Below are 18,975 nucleotides of genomic sequence, written 5' to 3'. Positions count from 1 at the left end.
AGTCTTATTTCAATGTTTTTTTTCAAGTAGTTAACTAGTTGTTTAGTCTTGTATACAGATAGCTCCAAGGAACACCTGACTTTTTTTTTTTTTAAGACAGGTACTTTTGCTACTCTCCACCCTTTGAATACAGCACCTCATTTTAGTGAGAGGAAAATTTTCCTGTTGCCTCAAGTATTTAAACACCTTATTATTATACTGCCTTTTCATCCATACAGTATAACTGTTTAGCTAGTCAGGTCCTAAACTTAAGCCCTTTTCTTATAAATCCAAATTGTAGGAAATCTGGGTCCACTGAAAACAATAGGAAAACTTCCAATGACTTACATCAGCCAAAATTTTGGGCACAAACTTGAGGATTTTGTACACTTCTAATGTCATTGGTACAATTATGTACACAGAATTCCTCCCCGGCACTTTCTAAAAGATCGTCAACATGTTCGTGGAGGTTTCTGTATGTGTTAGACAAGCCACCCCAGTGTTTTCAGTCAACATTTATTCAGCTATCTCTATTAAGATGATGAAATCTCCATCACTGTAACCTGCCTCACAGTCTTGCCCAGTCTAATGCAGTGCATGAAGAATAATTGTTACACTGCTTGAACAATCAACTGCAGCACTATTCTGTATATTACAGAAATCTTGCAATCCAAATCTGGCCTTTTACAAAAATTGTTTAACCCTGCTCCAGTTGCTTTCAGCAGTCTGTTGCTAACCATTCTGCCACGAAGCATAAACATCTCAGAAATGTTTGTGTGTTTAATCTCAAACTGTCAGGCTAGAATAGTATAGATCATTTTCTGGAGGAATGGCACCTGCTCTCGTCCTGATTTTGTTTTCTTTGGGAAAAGATTGAATATAGTATATCCTCCCAAGCAGTTGTTTCAACGATGATAAAAATTTCACAACCCTTCTCCATGTTTACTTAGTACTGCTGTGCCCTGGATATGACAATATGTGCAGATCCGATAGAAATAATGAAATCTATGGAAAGAAGTCACAGAGAGGAGGAAAAAAAGATATTAGATGATGGCAGTTTTTATTCCCTCCTGCTGTTGGACTGCAAATGGGTAGATAGTTTGCAACCAAGGCTGAAAAGCATTTAAACTTTATTTACTAGACAATAAATAATACAATGACTGCCTGCCAAAAGTCGAAAATGAGAGCTGTTGAATTTACATGCTGTGGTTTGAGATGTTTTCTTTTGTGAGCGCCACTAAAATAAGCTATGAGTTTTAGCTTGTGGAGCAAACAGAACTTTGTAAATAGGGGCCAAACATCCCTTTCTCTTGAAATACCCACAGGGATAAAAAAGTATTTTAAATAGGCTGCATCTTGTCACAGTGCACCTACTGCATCATTCTCTGTTACACAGGGATGGCAGCCTTCCAGATAGAGAGAGAAGTGCCGTTGTCTCAGACAAGGATCGAAGAGAAACATGAGCAATCTGCTTTTGGAGCGCATATCCCAGTGTGGATTCCTGGGCCAAAATATAGATGTGTCAAGCATCCCTGAAAGTGACGTTGCATTCAAAAGCTCTTCGCCCCTCGGGTATACAGTGTGATTTGAATGTGAGATCTTTCTGTGTTCCACCAACTGTGATGCACTTTTAATTGACCTTTTCTTCCATTATCACATTCATGCCCCATCTCTTAGTTCACCTTAGGACCCCTTGATACTTCACTTCTGTGATAAGCTTCTAAGCATAAACTGTAGAAATCGTTTGGTTTCCCTTCCTGCTTGTTCTGTCGAGCATATCAGTCCTCATAACTTTCAGAAACCCTTCACACACATACATCTGTACGGGACTTGGTAGCCCTGTTTTGTTTATTTGTTTGCTTTTGTATTTAATTACAGTCTGGGATTCAGGGAATGGCATGGCGCATTTCTCAGAGGCCTCACAAGAATGGGCAACTACCTGTGATGTGGTTACCACACTAGCATTTCTTGTTCCTTTTTATTTTCTTTAGAATGTCAAGGAATCACATCTGAAAACATACTACTCTTTTTCTGATATGTTGGATTTCAGCCTGTGTTGCTGAATGGGGGCTTTAGCATACAATAGCATCATCAGTGATCTTCCTGTGTCATAAGGATGCTCTGGCTGAGATAACATTTCCAAAGGAATCCTAAAATGTTGTGTGTCCTGGCATGTGTGGTTATCAGGTTGTTGTTTCTAACATTGTACTGTTCATTTGGGTTTTGTATTTACTTCTAACACAAAGTTCATTTTCTGGCTGCCATTCACATTCATCATTATTTTGACTGAGAGAGTTTAATTCTTCATTTCAAAAGCAAATTCACCTAAGATGACTGGAAACAAGTATGCAGCTTTTCTCTATGTGGTCTTTTATTGTAATGTAGTAAGTGTGTACATCTGGAGCATATTCAGAGCTTTGGGAAATCATATCAGTTGTAAATGTTTCTTTATCTGAGGAAGCAAATAGATGCTTGTGTAAACCACTGAAAACTTGCAAGAAAAACCTTCCCTCCACTTTTTTTTTTTTTGCATTTGTATGTAACCCATATTCCAAATACTGAAGGGCTTATTCACGCCTTACACCCAGAATATAATTAATTGTGGTCCATTCTAAGTACGTTTTTATTCTATGATGAGGCATCAGTAGGCTATGATATGGTTAAAATGAGGGATGTGAAAGGTTAAACGATTAATCGTTTAACGGACAGGTGCAGTGATAACTGGTTATTCCTTAGCTCAGGGCAGGTGCAGTCTGGCAGGGATGGGAGCAAGGGAAATGCATGATGCCCCAGCAGGAATCAGAAGGCATCAGGCAAGTAGGATGGAAGCAGGGAGGAGGAAAGGAGGGGTGGAGAAGCAAGGGGGACTAGCACCCATAGCCTTAAAGGAAAACAGTAAGCAGCCTAATGACTCATCAATTAAGCAATTAGCTGCTCATTCACAGGTGCTCCCTCCTTTCCAGTGCATGGCTTCACCTGGGCTGTGTTGTCTGGCTGGGCTAGCATCCTCCCTTTCTCCCCCCAGTGAAAGGGCTCCAGGAACTGGGAGCAGCTCCCAGTAGCAGCTTTGTCCAAGCTGCTGTGTTATTGGTTAATTGTTTAACCGATATACTTAAGGAGGTTAAACAAATATTTTTTAAAATGATATTTACATCCTTAGTTAAAATGCATTTAGAAAATACCCTGGAAAGAGTTGCACATGAATGTTTTGCTGCACCTGCACTACAGGGATGCAGATTTGCTAGCCCTGCTGACACTGAATAAATAGGACACAGTCCTAAAATTCCTGAGCTTAGGACAATTTTTTCTAGAAAATTACATTACAAAATTAATTTTAGTTTTTCACCCAGCTCCAGTTGGATTCATTTCCTAACAATGAATAGAACCATATGTATCAGTCATTCAAGACAGAGGAAGGGAACTTGGATGTATCTTCCAAACATTGTGTTTTCTAAGTCTCTTTGTACCTAAATTTTATTCCCTTTCATGCCTACTGTCTTGGGCAGATCTAGGATTTTGAATAGGTGACTGCAGGAGGTGTGGTCAGATCCTCACATAATGCAATGGAAATTTTTCTTCAATTAAAAAGAAACTGGAAGTTTTACTTAAAAACTGGGACCCTAAGTCTATATTCTTTATGTAAGGTCCAAGCAAAAACAAATATAACTGAGGAGTGAGGCTGATGATCAGCTCCCAGGTGGGGTTGGCATCTGAAGTGCCTGTAGATGTACAGGGAGGTTCCTCCAATATGCTGTAATTGAGTCTTCTGGAGCATGCTAACTGTGTGCTCCAAACAGCCTCCGTGTCTTGTATACCAACATCCCCGTACTTCAAAAAGGTAGTGGGGTGTTTTAACTAAAGCCCGTTTGATGAGATTTAGTTAGTGCCCAGTTGTCATTTTGAAGCACTGGGACACTGATACATGAGATGCTTTTGGAGCCACACTAATTAAAGCACCCCACCCCTCAACCCTGGAGCACAAGTAAAAATGCCCCTGGTGCCAAGGGAGTACAGCTTTTACCCCACTACCCTGGACATGGATATAAATACTAGGCCTGTGCAAAGTGGCTGGTGTTCTGTTCAGATTTGGCCGATTCAGGGGACAGCGATTCGATTTGGTGATTTGAATCACTGTCCCGAATCAATTCAGATTCAGAGATTCAGCCACCGTCAAATCAGCCAAATCGCTGAATCAAACAGGCCCCATCCCCCGCCCTCTCTCCCAGCCCTGTCAATGGCTGCACCACCCAGCCCCAGTGTCCCGGCTCTTTAAAAAACAAAAAATAGTGCTGCGCTCAGTGGATCCTGCCAGGCTATGTTACACCCACATGATGTGACAGCTGCTACACGGGTGCCAGGCAGGGGGGGGGGGGGGAGTCCCATTGCCCCCCACTGTGTGGGTGGGGTTCTGCCATGAGCCTGTAGAAGCCCTGACGGCCGCTGCAGCAGCTAATTTAGAGCTTTTTCTTTTTCTTTTTCAAAGAGCCAGGATGCTGAGGCCAGGCAGAGCAGTCATTGACAGGGCTGGGAGAGCGGGCGAGGGGCACTCAGGGGAGCAGAATTGATTCTGACCTTTTTATTGGTCTCCCGATTCAATTTGGATTCAGAGATTCAGCTGTTGAATCGGGCCAAATCTCCTCTGAATCGAATTGGCACCCAAAGCTTCACACAGCCCTAATAAATATTCCCTGCACCTCAACACAAGGGTTCCTCACACATTCCACCTTTGCCCCAAAGTGTTCCTCACTGTCTTGTATGCAGGGCTGTCCCTAGTGGGGTGCGAATTGAGGCAACCATCCCAGGCCCTGTGCTTTGGGGGGCCCAACAGAGGTGGACGGAGAGGCTGTGGCTCCAGTTTAGCCCACCCTCCCACCTAGCAGGTTGGACAGCTCTTTGGCTGTTTCTGCCAGAAGTTCTGGTTACCACCTATCCCACCGCATCCAGTGTGCCAGGCTTTCAGTCCCCAGCATAAGTGGGATGTGGAGTGGGGCCCCCATGCAAGTTGCTTTGCCTCAAGCCCTGCAGCCTGCTCGGATCATCTGTGTCATGCGTTGCTCTGTCACCTCAAATGCCCCTGGTTCCACTCTGTCCCCCATTATCCCATGTATCCTCCCTATGCTAGGCTTCACTCTGTTGTGCCCCAAGTCCCATCAGACCCCACCATCCCTCTTATGCCCTGCTGGGTCCTAGTCTGCCCTCTCACTGCCTGCATGGAACCCACTGCACCCTACACAAACTCATCCACATGATACTCCGGGCCCTCTGACCCCTCACCACCCCACAAATGCTACTGAGGCCTCCCCTGCCCCCCTGAGCACAGCCGTCTCACTGCTGGTGCTCATATCCCTTTGGCCCTCCTCACCCACAGTCTTTTTTGCTTCCAATACCCTGCACACCCTGTTTCAAGAGGTAGAACTTCCTAAACCTCTGAATGCTGGCAGGTTCAAAGGGAAAAATCTGAAGTGGAAGATTTTGGACATGTTCTATCATTCTCCCCTTAAGCATCTACACTCTACCATTGTGTAAAACAGAAGATTAGGCTAGATGGACCTATGAGCTGACCCAATAAATGGAATATCATAGAGTCTAAGGCTATTGGATTCTTCTTGAAATAGGCTGTAGAGGGAGTTTCGGCACTGAAGAAGCTTCAGTCAGATCAGGCAGCTGCTCTTACATACCTCCAACCTAGCACAAACCCGATAGTGAGCAGAAGAGAAAATGCCAACAGCAGAAAGATACCTCTTAAGGATTTTTCATTTTAACAGCTTCAGCTGTCTTCTTAACCAGTCTCTAGTCAGCAGTAGGAAAGAAAATGGGCAGTCAATGTGTCTTTTAGAGCCCAGCCCTGAGGGTCTTCCTCCCAGTATATCATGCAATTTTTAACATAAAGACACTGGCCCAGACCTCCAACATCAAAGTTCCCTAAAGGCATTCAGATAAATTTTATTAACAGTGGGTGAAATTCTTTTCTCATCATTGCTATGTCACACAACTCCTCCCCATATTTTCCTGTAACTGGATGATTATTTTTTATCTTAGCCTGAACCCTTATGAGAAGAAATTTCAGAAGCAACAGTGCTTTTTTCTAAAATTGTTCAGACGATTACATTCATCTTTATAGTACACTTGAATAATTTTAGCTATCCTGTGAAATGAATATATTCAAAACTGTAAAAGGTTACTTAGTCATCTTTGCTCTAGAAATAAGATCTCTTTGGGGGGGATGTAACTAAAGGGCTGTTCATAGTAGCTCATCTTTCACTTCATAGCTTAAGAGCTTTTTTTTTTTTTTTTGTCTTTACCATCACTTCTTGAACTTTAACAGGGAATATTGTAAGATCTGTCAACTTCAGTTGCTATCTTTGGATTCAATCCCAACACTTGTTCCAAAAAGTTTTTTGGAAACATTAGGTCTTTCAGCATGAGTCAGGAAGCTCAGGATTTGCAATTAGTGTTTTAATACTGTTTTCTTTAGACAAACGTTTAGAATAAATTACTTAAACTAAACTATGGTCATTAATACCAACTGAGAATTAGGGACTATGTTTTTCATCCCTCTATCAAATGGTATAGCTAAAGAATCTGTTGTGGTCACTGAAAACTTGAGATTAATATTCCCAAATTTATGTTTTACGGTTAGTTCATGAGCATCTTAGATCTGCTGAGTTCTGTTGAGCTATACGAACAGATGAAGCCTGTCCCATAGTTTTCAAGTCTCTGGGCTGTTGATCAATACAAATAGGCTCCTCAGGAAAGTATTTTTTCCTCCACCTTTTTCCTCCAATTTTTTCCTCCACTTTTTATAACAAATCACACTTGAATGAAATCACTGAAGTGCAGAAGTGACCCAAAGTTTTTGACTTGGTCAGCCACATTTTGGGGGAGTATTTTGCTGAGTAGATGTTGGAGACATCTCTTGAGACCTCATGTCTAATGTGCTTTCTGTGATCAGATCTGCATGACTTACAGTTAAAATCTGGAGGCAAGGAAATATCCCCTTTCACTTAATATTTTTAGGACCTAAAAAGTCCAACCAAAATATATCAGCAGCTCAAGGTAAAAATGTTGAAAACATGTAACCCCTCCCCAGCCACTAAAAAGTAATGGAAATAACAGGAAGGAAATGGACATAACAATAAGGAGCAATAGGATGTTGTTAGGGGTGTACCCAACTCAAGGAAGCAGCCGGCTGATTTCATAGGTAGGTCGGGGGCCTGGCTGCTATTTTTGTGGGCTTATTGTGACTGGGGCCCCCGCATGCTTCTGAGTGACTGAGGGGCTCTGGTGGCCCTGCCCCTTGCTACCAATTGGTGGAGGGGCTGCAGCTACATAACAGACAACCCTCTAAACCAATCAGTGTCAAATGGCAGGGGCAGCAGTCATCTTGAGCTCCTCTGTGTACCGGCTGCCCCCCCCAACCCTCCTCTGACAGGCTGCATGGCCAGGCTGCAGTACCATAAGGACTGCTGGCTCCCTTTGGGAAGCCAGCATTTTATTTTCATTAAGGTTTTATTTCTGCAGATTTTGCAGACATTGTCCGCTTTTGCAGGCAATGCTGGGTTTCATGTTTTCCGTGCATTTACAATTTCAGTAGGTCCCTATTTAGTCACTGATTCAGATTTCTAGGCTGCTTCCTCCAGGGTCATTGCTTAGGCTATTTAGTCTTTGTCATGGTGATAGCTATCACAATGTGGTATCATCTTTTAGGCCACCATCTCTAGTACATCCTTGCTGGAGATGCAGATCTTTTGGTGATAGCTACAGCTGTTATCTACCCTTTGGCTTCCTTGGGGTCAGCCATAATTTAGCCTAAAATCTTTACCTGTATTTGATTAGTTGAATGACTTACATGAGAAGTGTAAGATCATACTATCTTACTGACACAAAGCTGAGAAACGTGTAAGAGACTATACCGTAAACCTTAAAGTGTACTTTGGTGCCATGCTTAAACTGTTAAATCAGGAGGGTGAATCTGCAGACCAGCTCTTAACTATTTTGTCTCTATTTAACCTCTGCCTAGGAGCATACTTATCATGATTTCTCAGAAAAAATTAAAATCCTGTTCCATGAGCTAAAGAATCAAACTAACTGTTACATCTTTTACCTTGACCCAATATACGCATAACTGATTGAAATTTTAAATGAACATAAGCCCACAAAACTACATAAGCAGCTCTTATACAGTAGAGCATCCTGTGGTTGTGCTTTGAAAATAATTTTCCAGATTAGATATGTTTTTGAAAACTATTTTACACTTTTAGTATCAAATAGTTCATTCTTTTTTATTTCATGTATCTGTTGGTGATGGGTGAACTGCAGAAAGTAGAAGGACTGATTGGGATAAACCTCTAAAAGTTCAGATGTTTATCTAATCCCAGACCTTTTTGACTCCTCTTTCTGGCCTCTCAACTCTCTTCTCATCCATCTAGCTGAATAAGGAGTTTTTCAAGGGAGCTTTTCTCGGCGGGGTTTTCTCCCTACACCCCCTCCAGCCTCTCATGCAGCACGGGCAGTTCCCAGAGGAAGCATCTGTCTCTCCAGTACTGCTGCCAAGGTCTGCTGCCTATTTTAAATTGTGTGTCCTTTGCGATTTTACTGTTAGGGTTTGTCTTATGAAAAATTTACATGATATTAGATCAAAACCTTGAGGGGTGATGTTAACTTACATAGCGTCAACTGCAATTTTGCAATCAGCATAGACAGTACCTTGTCAGCTGCTCATGAATAAATACTACTGGGACCACTCTAGAAGAGCTAAGAAGTTGTGGTCAATGTTGTATTAGTTAATACACCTTCTCAAGGTTGTGTTCTAAATAGATTCATTAACTACTGAAGACAATCTTTTTGTGATACCCTGGAGTGCCAATATTTCAGGCTTTCTCAACATGTCCTGTAATTTGGGTATTGCAGAGAATGACTAGAGCTGACATTATTAAAGAGATGACCTGCAACTAAAAGGAAGAAAGGATGGGAGCAAGTGATGTTGACTAAAGAGTGATGTACTATCCAGAAAAAACACAAAGGAAATAATTGTTGCAATCAAACATCATTCTGTGTCCCTTACAGTAGGAGATACTATTTTTTGTATTTAAAAACAATACCCAGGATGTAAAGGAAATAAAGATCAGCCAAAAGGACAACATCATAATTTTTTCACCCTAGACAAGTATATTTGGCAGATTCCCTTCAACCCTGTGATTTGCCCCACAATACATTGCATAAATACCGAATTCCTCATGTTTCTCATTAGAAATAATGCCAAGGATAGCCTTTGGCAATATTGACTTTCTGTCCTTAAAATTATAGTCATCAATAGATAATCATGTTGCCATTTCCAAGTACTGCATTGTTTTAGAGTATTTTGGAAAACAATATTTCATTAATGTATGCTATTGATCAAAATCAGCCAGGGTTTTCATTGTGCAGTGAAAATTTAGGGGGATGTTTTTCCCCACTAGATGGCTCTTCAATAAAATTGCTACTTTCATGTTTTTGTATTGTATCAGGACTGTTGTATTTATTGAGGTAACATGTTTAAAGAAAGCCAAATCAGGAAGGAAAAGAGTTAAACTGTATTTGAGAGTAAGAGGGGATAGAGGTGCAAGAGAGAAAAATATCAGCAAGAAATTCATGTAAATTAATTTACTTGAAAACTGTCTTTACAAGTTTTCATTTTTGCACTGTCTAGATTTTAACATTGTCTGTGTTTCCTTGGATTATGCCTGTTGCTCACAATTTAATATTGTTAAAATTATACTTATATTCTAGCTCAATAGTAGTTCATCACAGACAAAAAGTCTAATTTGTAGAATGGGTAGAAGTGAATAAAATCATGGAAGGTTCAAAGTGATTTTATCAATTCTGAATAGATCATTTGAGGCAGAACAGATTGTTGTAATGTTCATGCTTACAGTCATGGTGTCTTGATAAACAGTGAACCTACAGTATTTTTGTATGTGTGTTGATATGGTTTAATCATGCATGGATCTTACAATATTGAACACTCATTAGATTGTAACTCTATTGTACTTTACCAGCTACAGCACAAGTATCTAAAATAAGTTCTGTTAATATGGCCTTCAGGTTTTTGTTCTGTTTTTCAATAAGACCTTAACCTGCTGTTAACTTGTGTGCTTGTAGCTGTCCACACACACATTATCTACTATTTGTACCTGAGGACGGTATAATGTGCATATACAAGATCTTCTTAGCAAACGGGCTTTGCAGGAGAAATGGTTAGAAGTTATGCATGCACAGCTGTCACTGCATAAAAAATAGTTAATTGATATGATTATGTAAAGTTGTAGATGTACAGGTGGCTGCCAGAACTTGAAAATCAAGATCGGTTTGTCCAAAATAATCTGATGGTTTTGGTACTATATAGAAATGCAAGTATTGTTAATGAGTCTGCCTCAATAGTTTATTTGCATTATAGTATGACTATAATATGTTTCTGTTTGTTCATAACTCTGGGTCTTTGGGGCTTGAGTCAAACAACTTAACTTTGATTCATGGATACCTTATCCATGAAAGCAGTAGATTATGTCTCTTCATAGAAAAATGGCCTCCAAAGAGCTGCCTTTCCCAGACTGCTTTTTCATGATATGTTCCCCTAAAAATTAATATAATTACCATGTTGTAGTTTATTTTATTTATTTGGTAAATAGACCTTTGCTACCTGCATTCTCTCTATGTGATATTTGAATTCTATAATATTTGTTCCACATGGGGAGCGCATACTGGTGCCACATATGTCTCTCTGCTGGATACAATCAGTTACTTTAAAGAATGACCAGAAGCTAAGGAGTTATTAGCTAGGAGATGAAAAAAAAAAAGCTGGATTCTAAAATTTGTTAAATGCCTTCAACTCTCTCTGAAAGAATCTCCCCAAGTGTCTTCACATCCTTGTTAAACAAGAGGGGTGACCAAAGTGAACCTTTCTGATACTCCACAAGTGGCAAGACTTGAGGGAGAAGAGTAGTTAAAACATCCTAACCCTCTCAAATCATTATCATTGTCATGAAGGAAGCCAGTTTCAAGTCTCTCTGTGTACCTCTGCCAGGTCCCATGGACAAATCAGCGGCATCTCATGATCACCAATATCAAAGTGGGCTTAGATCTAATAGCATGTTTGACCTCTTCCGATTTCCCAAAGGAAATGATGAGATAATGAGTCATCTATGTGCCATATCCAGGTCTCAAGCTGCTCTGATGTGGGTGCAGAAAACCTAGAGGAGATTAAATATTACTGAAGTTGGTTTGCTATCACCTTCTCAGTGACCTTCCCCAGAAAGCAGAGGTTAGAATCTGGGAGGTAATTGGTGAGGTCATTAATCCCCAGTGACAGTTTTCTGAGTAAGGGCCAGATTATAGCAAAGTGTTTAGCAGTAGCTGGCAGCTTGGCCTTCCTAAGGGAGGCATTAGGGTTTCTTGCCAGTTAAGGACTAAGGCATTCCCTTCTGACGCTCATGGGTTTAGTACAACACAAGCGTCTGAATGGACATCTCCAAATGCATTCGAGCTGGGCAATTGGTTGAAACTTAGGGGAGTGCATTTGCGTCTTGCTGTTTGTGCACTGTGTGCACTTGGCTGCTAAACCTGCCTCAAATGTAGTCACTGTGATTTGATTTTGTATTATTTTTATTTACATTTGTGTTTTCATATTTATTTATTTATTTGATCAGAAACTCCTCGTAGGGAGAAAGACTTGACTGTGAAACTTTGAAAAAGCAGTATGGATTAATGAGAAAACCTCTCACTTGGAAAAATGAAGCTAGGTACGGCTTTGTATACTCTGATAATATATTGGGTAAAACAATCTATGTCTATCTCATAGCTAAAGTAGTTCTTCCCCAGTGTGAATTATAAAAGTCTGTGGTTTTTGCACAGAAGGTCATAGGTTCATTCCCTGTCGTTGACTGTGGGGTCTGTGCAGGTGCTGTCACATAACTGGTGGATTAATTTCTATTCCTCTGCCGTGTGCAGCTGTCTCCTTTATTCATCTGTTGAAGACCAATCAGCCTCCTATACTTTGTGTAGAGGTTCTCCACCTTTAGCCTGCTCTTCCTTCTGCTGAAGGAACAGGCAGGGAGAAAAGCTTAGACAATAGGAAATATGGCTGGGTAAAACTAGGTAGTGCATGAAGTGCATAATGAGCCTGATCCAGTACTCTCCTCATCACCTCCAGAACAGAATTTCAGAATATCCTAAATGACCCATTTCCCAAGTAAAATTCACCAGTAGTTCTTCAATTCCCACCCCCATCTCTTTATCTGCTTTGTTTCAAGGTCTGTGCTCCTCCCTCCAGTTTGCTAGTTTATTTGTAGGATACTGATTCTGGCAAGTGAGTCAGACCTTTAATTGAATTAAACAACTTGTTTTAAATGAAAAAAAAAAGTTTTAATTAATTTCAAGAGCATTACCCTTGGTTTATAAGTGTATGCATGAATAAAATTCTGCCTGGTTGATTTTTCTGCTCTTGTCCCTGTTTTTGGAGTTATGGCTACATTCACGGTCTTCTAAAAGAGATCAGTGGTCTCAGAAAAGGCATTTACCGTGTTGTACCTCAGTTCCTCTTTATGTAAAACAGGCTATAGTTGAAAACCTTTATAAGAAAACTGAGCATTATTATTGGCCAAGAAGCATATCAAACCACAATCTACAATTTACTGTGAAAAGAAATAAGAAGATGATCTCAGCCCTTATTCCAAATTTCCTTCTTTTTGTAGATTCGAGTCAGATGGTCAACATTAGTCTGACATTCTTTGGTGATTTATTCAAATGCTCATCCCTCACCAAACATCTTCATTTTGAGATACCTTGAGCCTACTACAAACAAACAAATCATGAAAATTAAATGTTAATAAAACTGTTGTCGGCTTCATATAATACATTTTATCCAGTGTTTAAATGGCAATTATTTCCAGAAACTTGGCAATTGTAGCTATACAAATGATGAAATTGATTCCAGTCACAGTCCATCTTCCTTAGAAAGGAAATACCAGTAGTGTTTGAAAAATGGTTTATTAAGAACCTTGGCTCACCGAAGGTAGCTCGTATGTTGGATTTGCTAACGCAGCATCTTGCTGGAAAAAAAGTGTAGCTTTTCCCTAGCTCAGATTATTTTCTCTACAAATCTTTGGAGCAGGAAGTAAAAAGCAACTAATGGTTCATGGGGCATGTGGAATTAGTTTAAGCAAAGCTGAATCCTGATCTTTCTGACTGCCTCCCTTTTCCTGTGCTGTTTTGTCTATGCCTGCTTCAGAGTATGTCAACAAATTTCCTTTAAGCTACTAAGGTGGGGAGGAGAGGCAATGGTGATTCTTTTTCTCTGTGTCTGTCCCTGCATCTCTCTCTCTCTTTCTCTTTCTCTCTATTTTTAAGGAGATAATTTAAAACAGATATCCTTTCAAGGAAAAAAAGGTAAAGGTTCGTCTTGTAAAATACTTGTCAAGAAAAATAACCTTAGGATCTTCTAAAGTAATCCCTGTTGAGTTCTGCAGATGTCACAACAGACATTGTTTTTTGTTACATTGATATCATTCTTTTCTCACACACTTTGATTATACAAGAGGCAAGGATTTCTTAGGGCAGTATCTTTTATTGGAACAACTATGTTGTTGGGATAAAGTTAGACAAGGTTTTGAATGCAAGACATTCTTCATTACAATTTAATTATAGCAAAGGCAGGGTCTGGGAATATAAACTGAAGAGGTGAAATTACGTATACCATAACTGGAGAAAGCAGTTGGTCTTGAGTGTCACTTATTGTTTGCTTTCTAGTTTATTGAAAAAAAAAAACAGATTATTTTCATGTTCATCTGTCAGTGCATGCAGTAGTTGCATAAATAAAGCAGATCTTTTTTCATAATGACATTGTAGTGATATGAACAGTTAATTATGAATCTGCCTTTTCTGTACGAAATGAAAGGCACATCCAGAGGAGCTATAGTGTACCTGAGATGAATATCAGTATCATTAGCAAGGTAGGAAGAAATTACATAAATACTGAGGAGGTAGCTGAAAAAGAGCCACCAATGCTGTATAGCTTGGGGTATATTTTACTTTAGTGGCTGTGGTCATCAGGGAAGACATTTTTGCTTGATTAATACTTATTTGAACTAACAGCAACTCATTATTAATCTCACAAATGAACTGAGAATACTATCTGACTCTTCCAAGTGGGTTCAAAATGACTTCGTATGTTTTGCCATCCCCAGGTGTTTATGGCTTTTAAATTATACTGCATCATTGGAAATGGTTTTGCCATATATACACCTCGCAGGTTGCTGATTTATAGCCAACCTGTCTTTTGTGGCTAAATTCTTTTAACATCTTCAAAAGAAATCTTGACAATGTAGTTTCTGGACTAGTGTCACCAGAGAATCTTTGGATGATTAAACACTGAATGATATTTCCCTCATCCACACTGGTTTATAAAGGAAAGCAAAGATGACAATAAAAGAAATGTACCAATTTATTCTCTACTAATAAAGTATTGAACATTAGTGAAGAAGAAAGAAATATTGGAATGCAATGCAGACCAATTCCATTAGCCACTGTGGTTTTGGGTCATATACAATATATAAAGAGTAATTACTTCATTCATAGGGGACCAATGTGTTATGTAGTTTGTGATGGAAGAAGTCTTAAAGTAAAAAAAAAAAAAAAAAAATTCTAGATGAATATTTTGCTTTTTTAAGCCTTTGCTAACCTTGAAAAGTATTGTTGTTGTTGCTGATATACCACATTAAGAAAATACAGAAAAACTCAATATGGCATTGCACACAATTAGAAAAGTTCTGAGAAAGACAAGGAGGAAATGTCACTTTTAGCCAATTTTAACCTATGAGTAGAGTCATTATGTTACAGCACTTCTCAGACCTAGCTTTGGACTCCATGTGAATCTGATACCACTTTGTGATGAGATTAGGGTTCAGAAAGTAGCCTCATGGCAGGAGAGAAAGGGTTATCAAAACAGGACCACTCCTTCCAAGACATGTCCAGCCAGGAGATATGTTCCTTTAGGAAGCATGGCCTACAAAATACAGGAAGTATCTAGTAAAAGCATACAACACATATGAAGAAGCCTTAACACTGACAATTCCTCACTAAAAATGGTGATTATTTTATGGAAAACTCAACAAAAGTAATTAAATGAGGATCTATTAGTAATAGGCAATGAAACTGTAAATGTAATGAAATCTCACTTAATAAAGTTTTGTATTAACATAAATCAATGGCTATATGAATAAATATCCAGTTTTGTATAGACACTGGTTAAATAAAAAGATAACCAAAGTACTTCATATAATACCACTGTAGCAAGGCACTGGAGTGTGCCTGCTCCTTTAAGGGGCTAATGAGAAACTTACCTGACTAGAAGATAGGGCTCAGGCTTGAGCTATATAAGCCCAGAGCCTAAACTGATCAGGCCGTATTTCCCTGGCAGTCATGAAATAAGGAGCTCTTGGGTGCAGAGCTGCAGGGCTCCTGAAGGGACTTGGACTTATGTAAAGAACTCTGCAGGCCTGGGAACAGAGGCAGGTCATCTGGGCAGAGAGAGGCTGGATTTTATAGGAAACCAGCCTTTGTTTTATGTTGAACCCAGAGAGGGATTGAGGTATCCACCAAAGGGCTGAGATGCTTATTTTTATTCAAGTGGCACTGGTGGTTTAGCCTTGAGGCCTGCTGTGGAAGGCTCAAGACTTACTTAGAGACTCAGTAAGCTAGGAGCCCACAGACTGAAAGTAGGGCCCAGTAAGGGGTCCAGGAGCCTAGGAAAAGGCTGAGACTTGGACCAGAGGGTCCACATGCCCAGGGAAGGGCTGAGCCAGGCCAGAGGGTCCATGAGTCCAGAGCAGGCTAAGCCAGAGTAGAGGGTCCCTGAGCCTGGAGGAGGGGGCTTTGTGTGGGACCAAGGGTCTGACAGCCTGGACAAGGGGCTGCATGTGGGACCAGGGATCCAGGAGTTCAGAGGGAGATCATGTAAGGGATCAGGAGGTTTGCAGGCCCAAGGGGACAAAGAGGCAATGTCAAAGAGAGAGAACACCCACAAAGCTTGGGGTGTGGTGTAGGGGAGGAATGGAGCCGCACATTGATCTCTTAAGGCTATGGGTGCCCTGGAGAAGCACAGATATGCATGTAGCTCTTGAAGTTATGAAGGGGCCCACTGAGCTCAAGGGTCAAATGAAGGCTGTTGGGGGTCCAAGAGAGACCCAGTGGTACTGCAAATAGACTAAGGCTCACTCTAAGGCCTGCGGGCATCCTCCTTTCTTTGACCTCTAGTAAGGAAAAGGTGTGGTGGGTGAGCAGTTAAGGGAGGGCTGTAATAGAAACTGAGCTGGACAGGAGTCACGCAGTCACCAAGGGGTGTCATGGCTACCCCTGGGTAATGAACCTGCCACAACCACCTTTCCTAGATATTCCCAGGATATTTTGTTCCTGTCATGGCTGAGACATTACAGGTCTTCCACACAGCCAAGCATACAAAATATGCTGTTAAGAAAATGGAGTTCAACCTTATATGCATTGCATGCATACCAGCACTTCGTTTGTTAAAGAGTTCAAAAGAAAGAGAGTGAATACTCATTCGCTACATACAGTGGTAAAATAAAATGATTGTTGAAGGTATCAGTCATTCTGACAATTTAAGCTGACACTTGGCATTTTAGTTGCTGCTGAATGATGCACCTAGGTTTGAGTCGAGCACTGGTTTTCAACCTCTTTTCATTTGTGGACTACTAAAACATTTCTAATGGAGGCGCGGTCCCCTTTGGAAATTTCAAATCGAGGTGTAGACCCCTTTGAATTGTAAGTGTGGGTATTCACAAATGCAGGAGTTCTCTTTGTAAATTGTCCTTGACCAATGCTTATTCATCCTCCTCTTGAAAGCCTCGATGATGAAAGCCTTGGCCTTAGCATTGGAATGTTACTGGATAATAGTGTGATAAGAGCGAGGTGGGTGCCATAGAAGAGCAGCAGTGAGTGTGTGCGGATGTGTGTACACAGATATACACTTGTGTATATTTTTATATTATATATAAACTTTAAAATAATAACATTATAGATATGAACAGTTACATGTGAACCCACATTTTCTATATTAGGTGAAATGCACAGGATGTTCAGGGATAAGGAAAGGAGCACAATGCCATTTATCAAGTTAATTCCTTTGGCATTTCCCAGTTCAGTACCAACATTCTTGTCTAAGGTAATTTCTGCCGAAGGGGATGACAAAAAAAAAAAAAATCACATGGAAATTTGGTAAGTCACTGCTGAAGCCAATGGCCTGTCCTCAAGAAGTAAGATGTATCTAGTTTTTTTTACACCCTGTACTTCAAAAAGAGCTTTTATCATCTTGAATGGGGATACCACATCAACTAGGAAGATGCAGGGACAAATAAAACTGAACTCCTATGTACCAATGTATGTAGACTCTGTACATCCTATTGAAAGTTTAAAGAAATAATTAGTGCCTGTGATTGAACCCTGTTATGACAGTTTCTAAACAGACTTTTACTGACAGTCTATTCTGTTCCTTTCTGGGTTTTGTTTTTTTTTAGGATAGTGAAAAGAAAGGTTTTATCAATAAACTTTATGCCATCCAAGAGGTTTGTGTCAGTGTCCAAAATGTCCTTGATGAAGTGGCTTCACTTGGAGAAAGGATAAAGAAGTAAGTGCTGACACATTTGTGCTGGATTGCTTTCTGTGGTATTCACATTTTTTTCCACCAGCTGAGGTGCAAAGTATTACTTTTATTTTTTGGCAAAGGACTCCATTTTGGGATGATGTATTGCAAAATCTTATCATTAGTTACTTCACTTTGTGCTGACCCTTGGTTTCATGAAAGTCCTGTCACTTTAATTCTGGAATTTAGAAGTATATGAATTGCAAAGGATCAGAACTGCAGCTTTGAAGTAAGAAAGAGGACTGTCCTTCACCTGAGAGATGGAACCCTTTTTAACCTAGACATTGAAAAAAAATGAATACAAAGTCTTGATCAAAGAAGTACATAGAGCTAAATAAATATTTGAGAGTTTTTAAACATACACATATGCTCAATTGCTAGGAAGCCTTTTTTATGATAGGTTACTTTTAGAGCAGTTTTCATCTGTTGCAGGTGTATTATTTATGCATAAAATACATGCTTTACCAACAAATGTAAATGTTACAAATAAATAGTTAAATACTATGCAGAATATATGGGGAAATGTTTTCAATGGTGTGTTTACATCTGAATGATGCTGGCCTGTTACAGTTACAGGGAGTGTGGTATAATTCTGGCATGTTCAGCCAGTGAATACGTCTATTGTTTGAGACCAGAAAAATTCTACAAAGAATCTCTCGGCTAAAAGACAGGGCTGAAGTCTGCTTGGGCTTCTGCCAGAAAAAGGCCAGCCTCAGGTCCTTCCGAAGTAGGAAGTTTGGTGCAATGTAATCAGGACTTTCTTGGCACTGTAAGCAGCATAGTGCAAAAGATGAGGCAGAAGGTGACTAGGAGACTATTGTTATTTAAAACATCCCCACAGCAGGTCTACCAGGGCTTTCATGGTACACTCAAAGTAATGCAAAGGTGGAGATAACAGCCCCAGTGCTGGTTTACTACTTATTTCGAATACTGTCCAGGGACTCCAGGTGTCCAAGGGACTAGGCTCACATTGCTAAGTGGTAGTTATCATCAATTAGGCTTAACTGCTCATTTGTACTCTATGTTTCTGATAATTCAGTCTGCACACAGGTACAGGGCACCAAAACACCAACTGGCAGTGAATTTTAAGAAAATGATATAATGTCATGGGGTCAGGAGACCATAACTATAAAGCATTGGGTCCTCTCGCATCTTCTTTTACTTCACCCATAGCATGGGCCCATAGTAAGCTTTTCAGTGTCAGGATGAACAGAATGTTGTTACAGAAGTCATCAGCTACGCATTTCAGAAAAACAGACCATACAAGGTGTCACGGATGGCCCCGCGAGCGGCCGTGAGCTCGCGAG

The 18,975-nt window shown here is 40.2% G+C and overlaps 1 protein-coding gene across 3 annotated transcripts in view; it reads left to right on the top strand.

The window, feature by feature from the left end:
• Positions 1-18,975, top strand: part of MCTP1 (multiple C2 and transmembrane domain containing 1) — a 339,066-nt gene that overhangs the window by 307,153 nt on the left and 12,938 nt on the right. For all 3 annotated transcript variants that reach the window (XM_019532386.1, XM_019532387.1, XM_019532385.1), the window contains one exon: positions 17,544-17,653. In XM_019532386.1, the coding sequence (XP_019387931.1) occupies positions 17,544-17,653 (110 nt within the window). The remainder of the gene's footprint in view (positions 1-17,543; positions 17,654-18,975) is intronic.

This window comes from Crocodylus porosus, unplaced genomic scaffold (assembly GCF_001723895.1).
Source record: "Crocodylus porosus isolate Cpor-Errol unplaced genomic scaffold, CroPor_comp1, whole genome shotgun sequence".
NCBI classification, from domain to species: domain Eukaryota; kingdom Metazoa; phylum Chordata; order Crocodylia; family Crocodylidae; genus Crocodylus; species Crocodylus porosus.
The sequence above is the reverse complement of the archived record's forward strand: the minus strand, read 5'-3'. Positions and strand labels throughout refer to the sequence as shown.